At 48.7% G+C, this 21,223-nt stretch overlaps 1 protein-coding gene and 1 long non-coding RNA gene across 3 annotated transcripts in view; one reads left to right on the top strand and one right to left on the bottom strand.

The window, feature by feature from the left end:
- Positions 1 to 843: 843 nt before the first annotated feature.
- LOC145722333 (uncharacterized) lies at positions 844 to 15,414 on the bottom strand. Its single transcript, XR_014146515.1, has 3 exons — positions 15,226 to 15,414; positions 5,362 to 14,963; positions 844 to 5,145 (listed from the first exon to the last, which is right to left on the bottom strand). It is a non-coding gene; the product is annotated as an uncharacterized LOC145722333 (long non-coding RNA).
- Positions 14,208 to 21,223, top strand: part of MAPKAPK2 (MAPK activated protein kinase 2) — a 44,954-nt gene continuing 37,938 nt past the window's right edge. For both annotated transcript variants that reach the window (XM_081824927.1, XM_081824925.1), the window contains exon 1: positions 14,208 to 14,492. In XM_081824927.1, the coding sequence (XP_081681053.1) occupies positions 14,208 to 14,492 (285 nt within the window). The remainder of the gene's footprint in view (positions 14,493 to 21,223) is intronic.

Genomic DNA, 21,223 nt, shown 5'->3' with positions numbered 1-21,223 from the left:
GCTATCGAAGTGTTGGATATTATTATAATTCCCTCTCTGCGCTGAACCGACACCTGAGAGCCTGAGGTCCATCACGCACAGGGTCACAATTAACTTTTCATTTTCACATTTTTAACCTGTCACTCACCATCCAGCCCCAGGCTGATGACTGTCCTCGGGGTGGGGGGGGGGCGGTGGGGTGGAAATCCAACAACAATAAATAGCATAATAAATGGATGTGTGACATCGCATCCTCTTACCCTCAGTGTAACTAGTGCCTCAGAGTATGGTGTGTGTCTTTGCTGGCGTCTGAGAGGGAGGGGATTTTTTTTTTTTAAAGACTTTATTTATTTACTTGAGAGAGAAAGAGAGAGTGCGTGTGCACAAGCGGGGGTGGAGGGTGGGGTGGGGGAGAGGTAGGTGGAGAGGGGGAGAGGGAGAACCGGACCCCCTGCTGATCATGGAGCCCGACTCAGGGCTCCACCCCAGGACCCTGAGATCATGACTTGAGCCAAAGTCAGATACTTAACCCACTAAACCACCCACACCCCAGGAGGTGATTTTTTTTTTTAAAGATTTAATTTATTGGGGTGCCTGGGTGGCTCAGTGGGTTAAGTGGCTGCCTTCAGCTCAGATCATGATCCCGGGGTCCTGGGATCGAGCCCCGCATTGGGCTCCCTGCTCAGCGGGAAGCCTGCTTCTCCTTCTCCCACTCCCCCTGCTTGTGTTCCCTCTCTCGCTGTATCTCTCTGTCAAATAAATACAATTTTTAAAAATCTTAAAAAAATTAATTTATTTATCTGAGAGAGAGAGAGAGAGAGCATGAGCTGGGGGAGAGGCAGATCCCCCGTTAAGCAGGGAACCCCATGCAAGGCTCCATCCTAGGACCCTGGGATCATGACCTGAGTCGAAGGCAGAGGCTTAACTTTCTGAGCCACCCAGGTGCCCTCCAGGAGGTGATTTTTAAAATTCAATCAATCAGGGGTTCTCTTGTTCCTTTTTCCCTTTACCTGCCTTTCTTGTTCATATAAAAATGACTCTTGAACCACAGGCTTGCTGCCTCCCTCCCTTTCTCCTCAGATCCCCAAGGGGAGGGCAGGACCTAAAGGAAGACTGTCACTGTCATCAAGATAATGGCTCCCTCCCGCACTTCCCTCCACTCCCATCTGAGTCCTGAGAGCCTGTAAAGTGTTCAACCTTTGTCCTTAGGGTACAGCTCTCCACTGGACGCAAAAAATTAAACCACTGGCCTAACACCTCTATTCCATGAATGCTTTTCCTGACCAAGGTCTGAAAGTTGTTCCTCCTACCCCTTCTAATCTCAGACGTTCCCAATGCACTCTCAGGAAGAGGGCACTCTCTTTTATTGTCTTAGGGTTCCAAGCCTGCAGGGACTGCACATTTTTTCCTTAGCTGAAATAGTTGTGGTTTTTCCTAACAACTTTGCAAGTTCCCTGTAGAGCTGGAAATTCCCTTCTTGATTAAAGCTTTTAATGGATGCAGAAGAAGCCAGGCCTGGTCCTAGCTTTCCTGCTGACCTGCTTGCTGTGTGGCTCTAGGAGGTCAGCTTAAACTCTCTGGGCCTCAGTTCACAAGAATTTCCTTAACTGGGGCACACTGGAGAATGGAAAGGTTTCCGGAAGATTTATTTCTGGAGGACCTTGGGAGAAGAGATTTATAAATGTCTCTAAGGTGCGAATAGCCATTTGGGGAGCTACCAACCCACTTAGATTCCTCCTTTTGGAAAAAAATGAGTTTAATAATTTCCATTGCTAATTACTATCCCCCACCCTCACCCCCATGCCTGCCTCCATTCCCAGCTGTTGATTGATGGAGTAGATAAGCTGTACTCTCCCTCTCCCACTTACACACAAACTTCTGGCAGGCCCTAGATAAATAGGAGGCAGAGGCAAGTCTGCAGAATTATTATTGTCATTATGATGATTATTATGCTTTCAGTATGAGAAACAGGAAGTGAAACTGACTACAGTGTCAATGAGAAATGCCTAGTCCCATCTCCTCTGCCAGACCTAAAGGCATAGAAGCCAGCCAAAGAAAACTGTGGGCCTGCCTCAGGCTTTGTCAACCTCCAGCGTGTGTGTGTGTGTGTGTGTGTGTGTGTGTGTGTGTGTTGCAAGGATTGTCTCTAAATAACTAGTTTCCAGGACTTGTGATTTTTCAACCTTATTCTAATGCTGAAGCTTCCTCCTTCATGTTGATATCCTCAGGGGCCTTTCTTACTACCTCCTTCCTCATTTCCTAGAGAGAGCTTCCCATGGCTGTCAGAACATGTTAAAGGGCAACTCCAGCGATTAGTTGGTTCCTCTGTATACACCTTGCCTGCTGAGGCCAGGTCGGAGCCCTCCACTTTTCCTTGCAGCTTGTTTCGTCCCCATGGCAGAGACACTCTCTGGGCCAGAGGCCTTTCTTCCCTTTCACCCTTCAGGGGAACCCTGTTTTCTCTCCTGGCCTGGCCACCTGACACTCCATCTGCTTGACTGATTATTCACGTCCTTTGTCTTTTTCAGTAATCGATTGTGGATAAAGGGTAGTCAGAAAAGAGGGCATCAGGGCTAATGTAATTATCCCACACTGACATTTCCATTTGCAGCACCATGGCCTCTGGAAACTCTGAAAAATAGTGAAAATGACCTGGTTTTCCTACTACCTTGTTAACTCAACTTCCCAGGGAGAAAAGAGCAGACAGCTATGTGGGGAGCAAATGAAACAAGCTGGTGTTTCAGAAATACCTTCTCATTTAGAGAATGTTCTGAAAACTGCAGAGGGAACAGATGAGGAAAATGCATCGAGGAGAGGTAGCAAAAACAGAGACAGAGCAAGCAGGATGCTGGGCTCTTCTGCTAGTACCAGGGCCCATGTAATTTTATGGCTTTTGTACCAAGATCCTGAGCCAAATGAGTAGATTATTGGAATTTGGGTTTGGGAAAACCATTAACCATCTTAGTCTCCTTAAGATTTAATAAGGACCCAGTGGAGCCCACCCAGGGGTTGGGATGGCAAGGAGGTCACAGCAGGGTAACTGATAGAAGAAGAAAACTCTAGGATAGAGCTCTAGACCCCAGGCTGTGACAGTTGTCTATCTCTGGATGGTCCCTTTCCAGCTGGCCCTGCTCCCTGTCGGAGACTGTGGGACCTAAGAAGACAGTGTTGGGTCCTAGCTTCCCATGTTCAAACCCTCATTCCAGTCCTTCCTTTAAGTCTCTAAAATTCACTGGGCCTCAATTTCCTTGTCTGGACCCCTGGAAGGATATTAGTAACACCCACCTTACAGGCTTGTTGTGGGAATTGATTGAATTAACACACGGAAGCACTTAGAACCCCATCAGGAACATACTAATCACTCAATAAATGAGATCTTATGATTTTGTCTTTCTCTGTGCACCATCTGCCATCCTCCATTCCATCTGTCCAGCAAAAATATCAATGTCATATTCTGTGACATGCATTGGGCAAGTCACTAGGGATGGAAAGTTCGCAGAACGTAAATCTCCTCCGAGGCTTCACTCCCTCCCCAGGATCCTGTTATTTCTTAACACAGTGTAGAGCACACAAGAGGTGGTGTCACATGGATTCCGATTCTTCCTGGGTCCTTCACCCTGCTCCTTACCTGTTGGCCTTCATTTACTTCTACTGCTCCCCTGCTCTTTCTTTTCCCAACTTTGTAGAAGATAGGTCCCAGATGTCTCCACCAAGGAAGGCCCCCAGAGTCCTGCCAAGCTCTTCTCTGACTTGTCCTGGTGAGGGAGCCCTTGGAGGGGCAGGACCACAAGAAGTCTGCTGGTCTTTCTACTCAGCAGTTCTCCCTTCCTAGGCCCTGGGCTCCTCCACACACTCTGGGGAAGCTGGAGGAGGGCCACTAGGCTCTGTAATAACCACAGTTCTTCATGGTAAACAAGAGTCAGATTCCTGGGGAGTGACGCGGGCGAGAGCTCTGTGGCCCAGTAAGGCAGCTCTATGACTTGAAGAAACACCTCTGCTTGGCCCTGACCTGTCTGGGGAAGGCCCAGGGGAAGGCTACTCACACGCTCCTCTTAGCAGTCATACTCTGAGTTACAGGGGCCTTCACACCAAAAGACTCTGCAGACTGGGCGCCTGGGTGGCTCAGTTGGTTAAGCGACTGCCTTCGGCTCAGGTCATGATCCTGGAGTCCCTGGATCAAGTCCCGCATCGGGCTCCCTGCTCGGCGGGGGGTCTGCTTCTCCCTCTGACCCTCCTCCCTCTCATGCTCTCTGTCTCTCATTCTCTCTCTCTCAAATAAATAAAATCTTTAAAAAAAAAAAAAGATTCAAAAGACTCTGCAGACTGAGGTTCTGGTATCCTGGCTCACACTCACATCCAGGGAGCACCTGTCTCTGTCTCTCCTTTGTCAGGATTTGTCCCACCCGCTTCCATACTCTTGTACCCAACTCCCCAGCTTGGCTGTCATCCCCTGCCCCCTGCATGAGGAATTGTATTCTTCTTCCCTCACTGAGGCCAGGAGAAGCCCCACACTCCGGGGAGGACGGCTTGATCCCGGGAACCCAAGGAGGAAGGTTACTGTGGAGGTTGGGCTGGCCCACAAGCCCCCCGGGGCCTTCTGACTTCAGGTGGCACGGCTGGTCCCACGCTTTCCTCTGAACAGCGTGACTTTGGAGTTTAGGATCTGCTGTGCCAGGATTGAGGCCAGACGCAGTCCCTGCTAGTGCCTAGGTAGGAGGCTGGACTGCCTTCAATACCTCCAGAAGGCTACACGAGAAACTGGGACAGACAACTGGGTAGCCGAGGGCTTAGGAATGGGAGGGAGCAGTTTACTATATGTCTTTTTGGGCTTTTGCATTTTGTTCCATGTGAATGTATTAAAGGTTCCAGAATTTAAAAAAAAAAAAAAAAGTGTGAGTTTGTTAATCTCCTGTATGTTAAGTTATAGAGAAGAGTCCCTCGATCCTGTCCTCATGGCAGAAGGGATGGTGAGGATGTGAGACAGACAACCGCATCAGGGAGACCTGATTTGGATCCGGCTCCAGGCTTAGAAGGGGCTGTCAGAGGCAGGGGGCTGCTCAGGTTTGAGATTTTCCGAGTGTCTGAATGACTTGGAATGTTGCACTGGAAGGAGAAGCATTGCCGAGCGCCCTGGTCCAGGAGGAAGAAGGACGTCCCTCCGGGTGCCTGGGTGGCTCAGTCGTTAAGCGTCTGCCTTCGGCTCAGGTCATGATCCCAGGGTCCTGGGATCGAGTCCCACATCGGGCTCCCTGCTCCGCGGGGAGCCTGCTTCTCCCTCTCCTGCTCCCCCTGCTTGTGTTCCTGTTCTCGCTGTCTCTCTCTGTCATATAAATAAATGAAATCTTTAAAAAAAAAAAAAAAAAAGGACGTCCCTCCTGCAACCCCTCCAGGCCCGGAAGAGCCCCCCCACCGCCCAGGGAGGGCAGCGGGGGCAGGCCATTTGTCCTGTTACCTGGTACCTTGGTACCTGGGAGCCGACGGGGAGGGCATGGGCTGGTGCCAGCACACTGGGGACCCAGTGTCTTCTCTGGCAGGTGCCAGAGGCCACTTCCATTTGCCAGGTATTGTGTATTCGTCTTAGTGCATTTGTTTCTTTAAAAACATTTTTCTCCTTTTTGTTCTCAATCCTTATATTCATATAATGTGTTGAAATTTGCATAGCACTTTCACATACATTAGTAATGGCTCCCTAGTTTCCCACGTCCAAAGCCTTAGTGGAGTTTCTAGCCTTTGTATCTGCCTCCCACCTCACATGTTGACACTTTCCTGTGCACATGTTATATTCCAGCCCATGCTGACCCCCTGCTTCTTTTCTTTTCCTTTCCTTTCCTTTTCTCTTTTCTAAAAGTAGACCCCACACTGGGCTTGAACCCACGGGGCTTGAACTCACAACCCTGAGATCAAGACCTGAGCTGAGATCAAGAGTCAGATGCTTAGCAGACTAAGCCACCCACGCGCCCCAACCATCTGTGGCTTCTAAATGGGCCATGCGATTTCTTGTTTCTTTCCATTCAAGTCATTCAGTGGTCTCTCTTTCTCCTGTGTGGTTTTCCTCCTCTGCCCAGAGATTTCTTGCCCATCTTTATTTTATTTTATTATTTTTTTAAGATTTTATCTATTTATTTGACAGAGAGAGAGACGTGAGAGAAGGAACACAAGCAGGGGGAGTGGGAGAGGGAGAAGCAGTCTTCCCGCCGAGCAGGGAGCCCGATGTGGGGCTCTATCCCAGGACCCTGGGATCATGACCTGAGCCAAAGGCAGCCGCTTAAGCCACTGAGGCACCCAGGTGCCCCACTTGCCCATCTTTAGATGCCTAAGTCAAATGTCACGTCTTCAGTGAGGACTTTCTGGATGAATCTGTCCTGTTCATGAGCTCAGGAGCACCATGCTTAAACCCTTTCAAGGATACACCTTTTAGGAGGGCTATTACCAACACCAAAACCAAACCCACAAGCCCTAGAAAGTAACAAGCGTTAGTTACATGGAGAAAAATAAGAACCCTGGGCACTGCTGGTGGGGATGTGGAAGGATGTAGCTGCCATGGAAACAGCGCAGGAGGCAGTTCTTAAAAAAAATGAAAACAGAATCATCATATGATCCAGCGATTCCACTTCTGGGACTAGACCCTGAAGAATGGAAAGCAGAGGCTCCAACAGACATTAGGACACGCATGTTCATGGCAGCGTTATTCACAATGGCCAAAGTATGGAAGCCAACAAGTGTCCACTGAGGGGGGATTGGAGAAACAGAAGGTGGTAAGTACATTCGATGATGTATACATACACCACAGCCTTCGACAAAGAAGGAAATTCTCCCCCAGTCTACCACATGGATGAACCTCGAAGACGTTATGCTCAGGGAAATAAGCCAGTCACAAAAGAACAAAGACAAAGTTCTGGAGATGGGTGGTGATGATGATTGCATAATGTGAAGGTTCTTAATGCCAATGAACTGTACACTTAAAAATGGTAAAATTATGGGGGCGCCTGGGTGGCTCAGTCGGTTAAGTGACTGCCTTCGGCTCAGGTCATGATCCTGGAGTCCCGGGATCGAGTCCCGCATCGGGCTCCCTGCTCGGCAGGGAGCCTGCTTCTCCCTCTGACCCTCCCCCCTCTCATGCTCTCTCTCTCTCATTCTCTCTCTCAAATAAATAAATAAAATCTTTTAAAAAAAGGTAAAATTATACATTTTATGTTATGAGCATATATAACCATCACCATATTTGCATACATATGAAACTTCTCAAGGCACTCAAGGCCTGTCAGGGGCCTCTGGGCATTCTCATGCCTGGCCTGGTACTTGGCACTAATTGGTGCGCAGTCCATGTTTATTGATATGAGAGGGGAGCACAAAGTTGATGGTGGGGGATGGGCACCTGCAGGCAGGTCAGGCTGACCCACATGCCAACTCATGTCTTGCAGCATATCCAAGTTTCCCCTGCACCTGCCGCTCCACTGGAAGGGGCCTCTGGCTGTCTGTCTGGTGCCGTGGGGAGATCCCTTGTTGGCATCAGTGAGTGAGCATCCAGGAATGATAGGGACTTGCCTGTAGCATGTGCTATATGGGTCACACAAAAGGAAAAACTTACTCTCAGTGTTATAATGAGGCACCAGAAGTTCTGAGAGTATAAAGTTTTTAGGGTCACACACCTACCTACCTCTGTGATGCTACAGTTGTGGTCTTTGGAGGGAGGAGACAAATTAGGTGGTTGCCATAGGTCTTTTTCATCTCTACAATATTACAACTTTCATAATCTGACAAGATATGTGGGGAAAAAATGAGCTCCTACTTCTATCACGAAATGAGCAAAACCAAAACAAAACATAGTATCAATACCACACATACCTCATATATTTAGGTCCTTCCTCAAAAGCTTATACTTGCTAGGGTCCCAAACTCATTAATGATTCCATGACTTTATTCATTGTCTTTACCTCGCTTAGAGGGAGTGTCTTTGGGAATAAGAGTAAATTGCAGGTTGCAGAGTGTTTTTCATTCTCCTTAGCCATGCACACAGGCTGGGATGGCTTCCCAAGTGACCTGGCAGGTATCAGGTAGCTGGACCACGTACAAGAGCGTTTAGAAACACAGACTCTGACATATGTGGGAACAGCATGAGTCTGAGGTCTGGCTCTTCCCACGCTAGTGTGACGATTCTGGCCGGTTATTTAACCTTCTGAGCATCAGTGTTTCCAGTGATCAAAAGAACAGAAATTATACTACTTACAGCCTTGTTGAGAGGATTGAAGGAGATAATTGGCAGGAGAATATTTATTGCAGTATCACAGCTCACATTTACAGAGGTCAATTCCTATGTGCCAGAAACAGTTCAAAATGGTGCCTGTGTATTTAACTTAGGGAATCATCATCCCCTTCATTATAGAACGTGAGTGCTGAGGTGTACTTAATATGTAGGTAGGATTTGAACTCAGAATTTGATTCCACCATGCTCTGTGCCTGAAAATTATGTTCTCATGTGAAGCTAGGATCATTATGCCCTTAGGAAAACACTAGCCATCCCATACGTGCACACATGCTCACACACTTGTTCTTCACCTTTCCCATCCTCTCACTTCCATTTCTTATCTTAAGTGAGGGAAGGAGGGAAAAAAAATCCGAGGGACACAAGATCACCAGGCAAAGATGAAATGACCTTTTGGGTGGACACACTCTGGTTGTGCTTCTGGATGGGAAATCCCTTTTCCTGTCTCTCTTCCCCAATTCAGTCTCCAGACTGAACAAGCATCTGAGTCGCAACTGACATGCCCAATATAGGTTAGACTGACTGGAGGGGCAAAGTTTTTAATACAGGGACAACAACCTTGGGCTGTCTTGAATGTGGTAGAATATTTACTTCTTTTCCCTCCATTTCCCATACTAAGCTGCAGAATTATAATTGGGTATCTTGTATTCCTAATTAGCCCCCATTTGTAGTCCCTTTGGACCATGTTGTGTCTATTGATATGCAGAGGCAAAGTTTCTAGGCAAAGGAAGGATACTTCCTTCTTTCTCTCTCCATTCCCATTCCTCTCCTCCCCTGTAGCTGCTCCCTGCTGTAGCATTAAACCGTCAAAGTTTGGGGTACAGACAGGGGCACTGGGGGGTAAGAGAGCAGAGCATTTCTTCCCCTCTGGGAAGCCTTCAATAGGGCATTGTTGGCATCACTTGCTTCATGTAGAATTTCTTTCCGTGGATCAGCTCTTAGCACTTTCAGAGATTTCAGAAATTTTTGTGACTAATGATTCTTATGTATATGTCATCCTCACGTTGAAGACTCTCTCATTTTATCAAAGAACTACTAGCCTATGACATGAAGACTGCTTATCTCTCCCTAGGCCCCAAGTTGTTTTTCTTCCCAAGGGTGAGTTTTCAGTGGACAGATCTTTTCCTGTGAATCATGCTCCCTTCTGCAATATTCTGCTTTTTGCCATACTAGCATTAGATACAAAGTCTAGTTTATCTGTGCGCATATGCATATCTGGCAGCCTATGGATGATCCTATCTCATCAAGAGCATGCTATCTGAACATTTCCAAGAAACCCACCTCCATAGATTCCTATCCTCTGTCATCCATTTATAATGTCACATCATAGTACAATAGGAGATGTTTACTCCCTGATGGTGTGAAGGCAGGGTGGGGAAGCTCAGAGAAGAGAGATTGCCATGGAGTCATGGTTTATCCCATAATATAACCCAGCTATGCAAATTAACACGGCCTATACTAGAAGGTTGAAGGAAACTGAGATGTGGGAGATTTAAGGTTTATCTAAAATGGAAAGGGTAGCCCATAGCTCTTTGGGTCATTCCTGCCCAGAAATGGCAGATACTATATTTCTGAAAACAAGAAGGATGTGTGGGTATATATTTGCTCAGGGTTTAGACTGGGGGACATGACCATGGACTTCGGCTCAGAAAGACCTGGGTTCTGTCCTTTGTGAACTCTGTGACCCTAGGAAAGTTATTTAATTTCTCTAAGACTCAGTTTCCTCTCTTATAAAACAAATAAATGAGAATAACAGTACATACCCATAAGGCTGTATAATAGTTGGGATAACTAATAGTTAAGGTTGGTTGTGAATGATAGAAAACCTAGTATATCGGTTAGTGTAATAAGAAGGACATTTACTCCTCTTTTATATAAAAGACTGGGTCAGTGATTTAGGGCTAATATGATGGATGCATGCTCACCGGGACATAGGCTGCTTTTATTCTTTTGTTCTGTTATCCTCACCCTATGGCCTCTACTTCATGACCCAAGATGGCTCCTCAAGCCCCAGCCATTAAATTTTCATTCCAGCCATCAGGGGAGTGAAAAGAAGGAGGAGAAGGAGGAGGACCTACAACTTCCCTTCGATCCCTTCCATTTATAAGTCATTGGCTAGAACTTAATCTCACGAACACAACCTGCTACAATGGAGGCTGGGAGATGTAATTTTTACTCAGGGCAGTCATGCACTTGGCTAAATACTGAAAGCTCCTTACTGTCAAAGAGGGGGAAATGGGTATTGGCTCAAATAACTAGAAATCTGCCACAGATTTTTGTAAGATTTAAATGAGATGATGCAGATGGAGGGCTGAGCACAGACTAAGCACCCAGTCACCATTACCATCACCATCACCGTCATCAGCATCATCATCCCTATGAGAATGTAGAGAATACTTTGAAATCATCACCAGATGTTTCTTTATTTTAACCTCAGCTTATTAATAATGTCACTCTTATCCACCTCCCTTCTAAGACACTATCAGCTTTATCTTTTATGAAGGCCAGACACCTATACCTTACGAAGTAAGACTATGTAAAAGGAAAGCAAGGGAATGGTGAACACAGGATTCAAGATAATGGTTATCTTTGGCTGGGGAAACCGAGGTAGATGGGAGAACCACCTAGTTATTTCACTGTCAAAGCCCTAGTCTTTATTTTGGGCAGGGGATTCACAGGTGCCTCTTGTATTATTAAAAATAACTGATAGCCAAATAAGAGTAGAGATACCTGGACCAATAATGAGGCTGTGTCATAAATCAAGAATTAAAATTATTCTGACTCTGTGCACGTGAGGTCTTTTAATTGTCTTTGTGGGCACAGTATCACGTGGCTTATGTATCTGCATGTCAATAATAGACAAAAATAGTACTTTCTATCCGCATAGACTTTTAACTTTTCAAAGTGCTCCTACACATCCATAAAAACTGCTTAAGAAGTTTATTACACATCGCGAGTGTAGCATTGTATAAATAGGACTAAGGACTTCTGTGTCCTAAGGGAAAAAAAATTATTTTATTCTTACGGTAGCTCTATGAGGTTGGCAGGGCAAATGTGTTATTGCTTTTCACAGATGAGAAAGAAGGAACTGAGAGGGCAAGGGACTCTAGTGAGGTTGTGACTAGTTGGTCTGCAGGGGAACTTAAGACTGGATCTCTTGCCTAGTGCTTCTCCCTTTATCCCAGCTCACTCCCAGTTATTATGCATCCATTAGGCATGGATTCTGTGCTACATGCCAGGCACATTGTGCTGATGTGTTTGTGCTCACGTAGGTGTGCGTTTTCTAGAGACTGTGTGCAGTTTATGTAAGCTCTATGCACATGCACACGAACATGCCCTTGGAGTCCTTGCGTGCCCCGAGGCCTACACAGACCATGTAACTCAGAGAGGGATCCCCAGCTGGGGTTTCTGTTGTCTTGTTATTCCTAGGTCACTGGGCTTCAGCATCTCCCCAGAGCCCCAGCTAGTTAGGAAGGTAGTTTTGATATCAAGGACAGATCCCCAGGCAGGGGGCATGGAGCAGAGGAACCAGCCAGTCATGCTTTAATAATAATAATAATAATAATATTTACTATTTCCTGATAATTTATAGTTTGTGAGGAGTTCTCATAAATATGATCTCATTAAATTCTCACTCACCCTTGAAAGTCAATGTTATTTTTCTCATTTGCTCAGATACAAAGAGAGGATAAATGGCTTGCTCACAGTAACCTGACTTGAGGATGGACTTGAACTCAGGTCATTTGTCTCTAAACTCTGTTCTCTTTCCACTGTACCTTTGTATCTCTGAAAGGGCAAAGAGCTTATCTTCTTTCTAGCCATGTGGAGAGAAGCAGGTGAAAACTCAATGCCAAGCACTAGGAAGCCCCCAGTGACGCTCTGTGCTCAGAAGAAGACCAATTCAGAGCCAGGAGCCGCACCATCAGCGGAGAAAGAGCCTGAGCAGTTGGAGCTTTCTCCCCATCCCTGCATCCGTCCCTTTCAGTCCCGGGCATCTCCCATGGAAGTCTCGGCGAGGTGATAGCAAGGTGATAGCGATACTACAGAACCCGAGAGGGGAAGGTGGTTTCCAATCTCTGTGGCCTGAGGCGGTCTCTGTGTCTTTGAAGAGTCAGGGGGTGGGGGGAGCTCTCTAACCACATCCACCCTCAGCTCCTGCAGCTGGAGGCGAATCCCTCTACCTCCAGCTCCCAGACCCGTGTCCATGCTGTTTTCGCCATGCTGTTTTATTGTACTTGTCTGTTTTCTTCCACGAACATCATTTACCACTGTGAGGCTGAGCATGGCACCTTGTACACAGTTAAGTTGTCCACTAAATTAACTCTGCTTCAAAAAGGCCAACATCTGTGTTTCCTTCCCGGCCCCATGGAATGAACTCTGCTGCCCACCCTGGAAAGAACTGTTCCGGAAGGGTAACTCCTGCCTTTTGCTCCACCTCTCGCTCCTTCTGGAGTGTTGGGGCGACACATTAGGGGCCATATGTGGTCATAGCTCAAGCCCCATTTTTAATTTTGCGTTTTCAGTAATCAAGCTGAGGTTCTGTCTTCACCTGTCTGGTTCCTTTGTCTTATTTCTCAACTGTTCTACCTGTCAGAGCATGGAAGAGGTCAGCAGGGATGTATTTGATGATCATCCCCCACCCCCATCAGAATGTGTCTAGAGGCTCTGTATCAGCTTATATATAGAGCCTCCCCAGTCACCTCCCCTGACCTGGGCTATTATAGGCCCAGCTAGATCCTTGGTATCTTTCTCAGAGGTATGGGGCTAATCGAGACTAGAACTCAACTTCTTAAAAATACCCACTTCTAATGGTGCAAGTTCAGGGACTAACTCTTCCACGCTGGAGATCAGAACCTAGTTGCCAGACCTTCCTTTTTGTCACATTGTCTTATCTAATTCTCTCCACACCCCTGTGGGAAGGTATTGCTATTCTCCCCGCTGAGGGAGAGGAGCAATGGCTTGCTCAGGATCACCCAGGAAATCTGAAGGTCAGTCTATCCTTTTCCCACTCAGTTTCCTTTTTTTTTTTAAGCTCATTTACATGAAAAAAAGTTCAAAGTTATAGTTGCTACATTCTTCATAGTTACACAATGATAAATCTTTAACTGAAAAACAAATGTATGAGAAAAGAAGTGCAAAACTCCGAGGAAAATGGTCTAGAAAATATTTAATATTTGCCTCGCACCTACTTCGAGGACGAAGGACCTCTGTAAGTCCCTGTAATTCCTGCTCACCCCGAGGCCTCCTGTCGCTAATACTTACTAGTCAGCCACCTCTCGCCTTCAAAATACACCCCTTCTCCCAATTGGCTGCTGCGGTCTAAAAGAGACAGACAATTGGAAGAAAGTGGCTCTTCTATCTGAATTATACAGCTACTTTCATACGCCTCCCTCTTCCCTTTGCGTGGCCCTGATCAGTTACGAACTAGGGTTTCTCAGCCTCCATTCCCGGTCCTTCAGCCCCACAGTCCCCAGCCCGAAGGCCCCGCCCTCCACACTCCGGAGGCCTCGCGTCCTCCCCTTTAAGGCCAGCCCCTCCCCCACGCCCACACCTCCCCGGCCCCGCCCCGCCTCCCCAAGCCCGGCCCCTCCGACCCTCCCCTTTAAGGACCGGCCCCGGACGCAGACGAGGCTGTGACGCGGCCGCCGGCCCCCGGGCTGGGTACATTGTCGCGCGGCCGCTTCCCCCCCGGGCCGGGCCCCCGCCGTCCCGCGGTCCCCCGAGCTCCAGGCCCCCGGGGGGAGGGTGGGAGGGAGGGAGCAGGGCTGGTGGGCGCCAGCGGCGCACGGCGGGACCCACGGAGCCCCGCGACCCGCCGAGCCTGGAGCCGGGCCGGGGCGGGGAAGCCGGCTCCAGCCCGGAGCAAACTTCGCAGCCGGGCGGGGGGTGGCGGGGACCCCGTCCGGAGCTGGAGGAGGGGGCGGCCGCGGGCCCTCCCGCTTCTGCTCCCGTGTCTCCGGGCACCATGCTGTCCAACTCCCAAGGCCAGACCCCGCCGGTGCTGTTTCCCAACCCGCCGCCGCCGCCGCCGCCGCAGCCCCCCGCCCCGGCCCAGCCTCACCTCCCAACCCAGCCGCCGCCACAGCCCCCGCAGCAGTTTCCCCAGTTCCATGTCAAGTCGAGCCTGCAGATCAAGAAGAACGCCATCATCGACGACTACAAGGTCACCACCCAGGTCCTGGGACTGGGCATCAACGGGAAAGTTTTGCAGATCTTCAATAAGAGAACCCAGGAGAAATTCGCCCTAAAAGTAAGTTCGGGGGCCGGGGGAGGGGAGGACGGGCACGGGGAGGGAGAGGGCTCCCGGGGACGACCCCCGCCCCGCGCTTCGGAGCAGTCGAAGCGCACAGTCGCCGGGCGCGATCGCGCGGACCCTTCCCGGACCCGGCGTCAGTCCGACCCGGCCGCGGAGTGGCCGCGGCAGGGCTGTCGATCCCGGGAGCCCGAGGGGAGCCAAGTGCGCAGCAGGGGGCGGGCGGGCCGCGGGGAAGGTCAGGTCCGCGCGGACCACGCCGCCAGACCGAGTTTCCGGTCACCTCCGGGTGTGAGTGGCGGGACCCGAAAGGACTCGTGAGGACTCTGCCATTTTGGGGTTTGAGCCGGATCCAGCCGAGGCGCAACGGTTGGCTTCGGGACCACTTCTGCTAATTTCACCCCGGCTCAAGGAAGTGATTTTCCGGGATTGTGGTTCCCCATCCTCGCCTCCCTCCTTTCTTTCTTTCTGCGGGTACAAAAGGCCCATTACTCATTGAGCTGGTTGGTCGGTTAGTTTGGAGAAGTCGGATCGCAGAGGTTTATTTAGCCTCGCTCCTTATTTGGGAGCCGGAATGTGTGATTTCACTTCCCTGGGCCTCCCGAGCGCGGCCGTGCCGCCTTGGGGCGCGCCGGCCCGGGAGGTGCCAGGCTGGAGATTCCGCCGGGACACCGCCCCCCCGGGCCGGGGGAAGGGACTGTTTTGATCCGAGAGCAGGCCCCCCTCCTACCTTCAGTGCCTGTGAGGCTCCAGATGGGAGGCCAGCAGGCTCTGGCGCGATGTCTGCTGTTTCCATAGCTCCATTGATCATTGTGAACCCGGTTCCTAAACCACGGCTTGGCCGGGTGCTGATTCCGCAAATCGGAGATGGCCACTTGAGCCCTGGACATAGGCGATTGGTGGACAGTACGAAGGAGCGTTATCCTTGAGCTGGGGAAACCCAGCCTCCTTTTTTTTTTTTTTTTTTTTTTTTAAGGGGGTGTGGGGGTTGGGGGGGGGGTGGGGATGAGGATTTAAGTGAGAATACCTATTTTAGAAGTTAAACAGAATGGACTTGGAGGTCTGATGAGATGGGTGGGTCCCCAGTACCCTGTGAGCCAGTGTTCAGGGTCACTAAAAAGGTTTTCCCCTCAGACAGGTTTCAGATCAAACCACATCTCTAAAGGTGACACATCAGGCCTGTTTCCCCTGGGGCGTCTTAATGATTGGAGAAGAAGAAAAATACTTCCTGTGTTATATTTTTCTCTCCCCCCCCCCCCCGCTGCCCCCCCTCAGCTAGCTGTATTTCAGCTATTAATGCACAACTCAGATCGGTGTGATGGGTGGAACTGTTGGGATAGATAATTAGATGTAATAAAACTCTGGCACTTTGCAGTTGCAGAGGGCAAGCAGGTCCAATTTCCAGATTTTATTTTTTTTAAAGATTTTATTTATTTATTTGAGAGAGAGAGAATGAGAGAGAGAACACATGAGAGGGGGGAGGGTCAGAGGGAGAAGCAGACTCCCCGCTCAGCAGGGAGCCCGATATGGGACTTGATCCTGGGACTCCAGGATCATGACCCGAGCCGAAGGCAGTCGCTTAACCAACTGAGCCACCCAGGCGCCCCCAATTTCCAGATTTTAAGGCCTCTAAAATTATTTCCTTGCTGCTTGCATCCTCCTTTGGGGGGAGAGCTTTCAGCTAGCCCCAACACTGTCAGATTCTTCGGTTTTTACTCTAAGCTGTTGCTGTGGGCTTTTTGGTTGTTGTGCCTTAGACCACTTTTTCCATACTCGTAAGTGGGGGGACAGGGAGGAGCAGTGGTCCTTTAACTGTGGCTCTGACCTTGGGGAGTGGAGTTGAATGAAGACTGTTTGACCACAGTTAACCTGTACCAGGGAGGAAGTGACAGACGTTCTTTCTGGGAGAGTTTTCTGTCCCTCTAAGAGGCCATCTGCCTTCACCCATCAGCAGTTTGGGGACGATGGCTGTTTATTCCCTTGGATAGCTGGAATATTATATAAAGACTTCAGAACAAAAGCTCTCAACTTCTTTTTATTCTATTTAATGACACAAAACCACATGCTAAAATGTTTTAGGGTGGCAATTCGGATTTGTTGTAATTCAGATTTCTGTTCTTGTAATGAATAGGGGAGAGATTTGGATATTTCCCTCCTGTAAATAGTTTTGAAAGGAAAAATCCAGCAGCATTCTAAATAACACTCATAATTCATTCTCCTCAGGTTAGAAGTGGGTGAAGATTGAAGTCAGTCTGTTTTGACAGGCAGTCTGCTCCCAAATCTTATAAGTTGACTCAACTGTTAAATTGTAGATTCCCACACATCTTTGTGTAAAAACTTAATAATAGAGGAAGAAAGAAGGTATGAGGCATTCAGAGACTGACAGCAGTGTCAACAGAACTTCCATATCCAAATATTGGCTAAGACATAATTACAGCTTGTGGGGGGAATCTGGTCCAAATAATCCTGTTTGAGACATACACCAAAGAGATTTCTAGATCTTGAATCTTGATGAACTTAACCTTAGGTGCTGAGTAGTAAAATGATTTTCAAAACCAGGAGTGTTTTGATTATAAAACAAGGGGGGTGGATGTTGTGGGCTAGCACGGATTGCCCCATTGGGAAGGTGCCTGAGGAAAAAGGGATCAGACCTCTACTCTACATTGTGTGTTAGGCTGTTCCTGGGGATTTGGGGCAGGAGCTGTAGGGCGGGAGCAGGGCCTCGGATGGGGTTCTGACCTCTTCACAGCTCTGAGAGTGGATGGGAGGTGGTGGCTCCCGTGCCCTGCTCCTTTTATGGTCTTTTTTTTTTCTTTTAAGATTTTATTTATTCATTTGACAGAGAGAGAGACAGACAGCGAGAGAGGGAACACAGCAGGGGGAGTGGGAGAGGGAGAAGCAGGCCCCCCGCCGAGCAGGGAGCCCGATGTGGGGGCCCCCGGGATCATGACTTGTGCTGAAGGCAGATGGTTAACGACTGAGCCACCCAGGCACCCCTCCTTCTGTAGTCTGGTGACCTCTTAGCCCTCTTAAGTGAAATCAGTGCTTTAAAAAAAAAAAATGCCCAACTCGCGCTGCTGCTTTTCTGTCTCCACCTCAGAGAACTAACACTTGAGGGCTTTTAGTGGGTGCCGTGACCTCACCTCACCATCTCTCTGGCCTGCTGTTGCTTTGCTCTGGGTCATACTCACACTTCGTGGGGTCGGAAGGGACTTCAGAGGTCATCTCATCTAACCCCTTTGTCTTGCTGATGAGAAAACCAAGACCCAGAGCAAAAACTCACTTGAGGTAATAGAGCCGTGCACTTGGCCGAGGCAGGATTAGAACCCGGGACGCCTGACTCCCCATCTCAGGCCTCTTCCCACTTCGTAACCACAGTGATGTCCGCAGGCTCGGACCTGGGGTCGTCTACTGCTCCGGAGCTCCTCACGCCTGAGGAGCTCCTCTCTTAGCCCCTTGACTGTTGGAAAGGGGGTGCCAGGTGGGTGTTTATTGCCTCCCCAGCAGTACCCCCGAAGTTGGAGGGCAGCTTATATACCAACTCAGCAGCTTCTTGAGTTTTAAATTGGGTAAGAAGCTTTTTCTTAAAAATTTTTTTATACCATCTCCACCCCTTTTAGGGAGTGTTTGATAGAAATCTTATTTTTTGTATAAGAACGTAGGAATTCTATTAACTGTTTCTTTGGTAAGGACACCTAGTCTCAACCCACTTGTGTAATATAATTGGTTGTATTCCCGTGGGGTTCCTCAGCTGCTTCCTGCTTCACTGTGTCATGGTGACTCTTGGGTATTAGCTGAACAAATTTAATTAAAGCTGGCACTGTTGTCCCTCTCTGCTGCGTGACTCTGATTAGTTGAAGCATATTATTACTTTACAAAATATAGGCTATTGTCATACCTTATCTCTGTTTATCTTTCCATTGCGTGGATTAGAGAAAACAAGGTCCTGTGATGTCTTCTCCTTTCCTTTCTCTGGTGGTTCTCCCTCCCCAGGTCACTTTGTGTCACTGTGGTGTGGCTTCCTTTGGTGTTCCGAAGGGGAGATAATTGGCACCTCCCAAGCTTGTTATGGAAACAGAGGGAGACACAGGCGCTCCCCCCGCCCCAGAGTACAGGCAGCGTCCTATCCAGCACACCTCATGCTGAATACCTCCTGGGTAGCAAGATTGGTAGCATGGCTGTGTGAGGGGCAGTGTCCCAAAATGGGGTTTGCTGGATGGAATCACATGGTGAGGAAAGTTTCATTGACTGAATCGTCCTCTTTTCTTTTAAAGAAAGAGAGAGCACGAGGTGGGGGAGTGGCAGAGGGAGAGGGAGAGAAAGAGAATCTCAAAACAGGCCCTAGGCCCAGCACAGATTCTGAGGGGGGGCTCGATCTCAAGACCCTGAGATCATGACCTGAGCTGAAATCAAGTGGGACACTTAACCGATGGAGCCACTCAGGTGCCCCAAATCAGCCTCTTTTATATCCACTGTGGTTATAGGTTAACAGTTTGCTGAGCATCCTACTATATGCTTGGTTGTGTAGAGGATACAGACATATAAAGTGCCTTAAAATTTAGGGGGTCAAGAAACCAATTTGGAGAAGGCATTAACAGATGTAGTCTGCATTGTCCAATATGGCAGCCAATACCCATGCATGGCTATTTAAGCTAAAAATAATTAATCTAAATTAAATTAAAAATCAGCTAGCCACCTTTTCAAGTATTTAGTAGCTACTGGCTGCTGAACAGGCTAGCGCGGAAGAATATACGCATCCTGGTAGAAAGTTCTACTGGACTGTGCGGGTCTAGAGGTGAAATCGTGTGGTTGGGGATAGAAGAGTTTTGGAAGGGAAATCTGTGAGGATCCTAGGAGCCACTGTGGTCTCATTGCTGGGCCTCTGAAGTCTGAGCAGATCTGTAAGAGGGGCTGGTGACACTGGCCCTGAGGGGAGAATAGGAGATGAGGTGGGCAAGGAGTGAGTAGGGCTGGTGGCCCAGAATCGAACCGCACTTAGCTTTATATTAAAAGTAGTTTTTCTAGTATTTGAGGGGTATGAAGTAAGCTAACAGGCTGTTGTAAAGATGGATGACAAATCAGGGTGCCTGGGTGGCTCGGTCGTTAAGTGTCTGCCTTCAGCTCAGGTCATGATCTCAGGTTCCTGGGATAGAGCCCTGCATCAGGCTCCCTGCTCAGTGGGGAGTCTGTTTCTCCCTCTCCCTCTCCTCCTGCTTGTGTTCCTTCTCTCGCATTGTCTCTCTGTCAAATAAATAAGTAAAATCTTAAAAAAAAAAAAAAAAGAAGGGTGACAAATCACTGAGGTTCGGACTGGGGAGGCCTAGTTTCTGGTTTTAGAGACCCCCTCCCTCTTGTGGGGCCTTGGCCCCTGTTTACTGCAGCCAGACTCTTGGCGTCCACTGAGGCAGGATCAAAGTTGGGTCAACTCATGGTCCTTTTTCACTTGTGAATTCTGGGCTTTGATGGAGCTTGAAAATAATCTCCAGCTAAGATCTGGAATCAGTGGCTGATGGAAGGGAGGAGAAAAGCAGCCCCAGGCCTCAGGACCAGATATTGGTGGATGCCTGGGAAATGAAGAGGCTCCTTTTCTGCAGGATTAAGGTCTTGGTGCCCATGATTAAGATGTTTTGATTGCTTGGGACCGGAGGAGTTGACCCATCATCAGTTGACGAGTCCCCTTAAGAAGCAGGTGTAGGAATTCAGGGAGAGGCTTGGAGGAGCCAAGCTTCGGGACTGCAGACTTAATCCCTGGCCAGATCCTGGGGTTGGAGGAGGGGCCAAAGCTCCTGGTACCCGCAAATGCCAGGGATGTATGGAGGCCATGTCAGGAAGAATGTCGGCCACCTTGGGGAAGGACAGGGTATTGGCATCTGCATTGGAGTCCTTCCATGAGGCCCAAGAGGCCCTCCCATGCTCTGATTCAGGACTGTCCCTGATGGTTTGAGGTCCTGCTTCCTCTCTTCTGTGTCAGGCTCTTCCAGGGGCCATGTGGGATCTCTTTTTTCCTCTCTTCCTTGGACTGCACCCTTCCAGGTGCTTCAGTGTTCCAGGAGGGAGGTGAGTGGGCAGGGCAGAGTTGTTCTTTGTGTTCAAAGGGGCCGCAGCTGCTCTGGGTAATGATGTAAGACTGGGTGGTGAAGAGACCCATACCTCCTTGCACCTTAAAGCTGATGACACTCCCTGGTCATCTTTCTTGACTCCTTCTATCTCACCAGAGTGGGAGGCTAGGCCAGTCAGGAAAGGATCAGCGCTATGTCCAAGGTCTTACCCTGTGTCTTCATCAGGGACACAGTTCCCTGGGACCTCGTCTTAGTCTGGGTTCCTTTGGTTTTTTAGTTGCTAGAGGGGTTATGGCCCTTGCAGTGCAAAACTGAGCTCCACTAACTGGTCACTAGGCTTAAATGGGGACACTGGTAAAGAGAAGGGGCCATGCCACTGGGCAGCTTGATGTACACCAGGTGTGTAACCCAAATCAGATTTTGTACCTTTTCTCGTCATTAGAGGGATTTTGCATTTTAAGATATATATGGATACAAATTTTTAGAGATGAGCCTCTTATTATTGGTTAAGTGCTAGAGAAGAAAGCAAAAAAAAGGGGTCCTGTCTATGCGCCCTGTTAACTGGTAATGTGACCTTGAGTAGGCCAGTTAAATTTTCCAGGCTTTCGTGCATGTGTCAGAGGTTCAGGCTACCAGTTGCTCCTGAGCACTGGTATTGGTGGGGGGGTG

The sequence above is a fragment of the Leptonychotes weddellii genome, chromosome 6 (genome assembly GCF_054177405.1).
Source record: "Leptonychotes weddellii isolate Sample4059 chromosome 6, ASM5417740v2, whole genome shotgun sequence".
In the NCBI taxonomy this organism is placed as follows: domain Eukaryota; kingdom Metazoa; phylum Chordata; class Mammalia; order Carnivora; family Phocidae; genus Leptonychotes; species Leptonychotes weddellii.
This window is presented reverse-complemented; position numbering and strand designations above follow the sequence as displayed.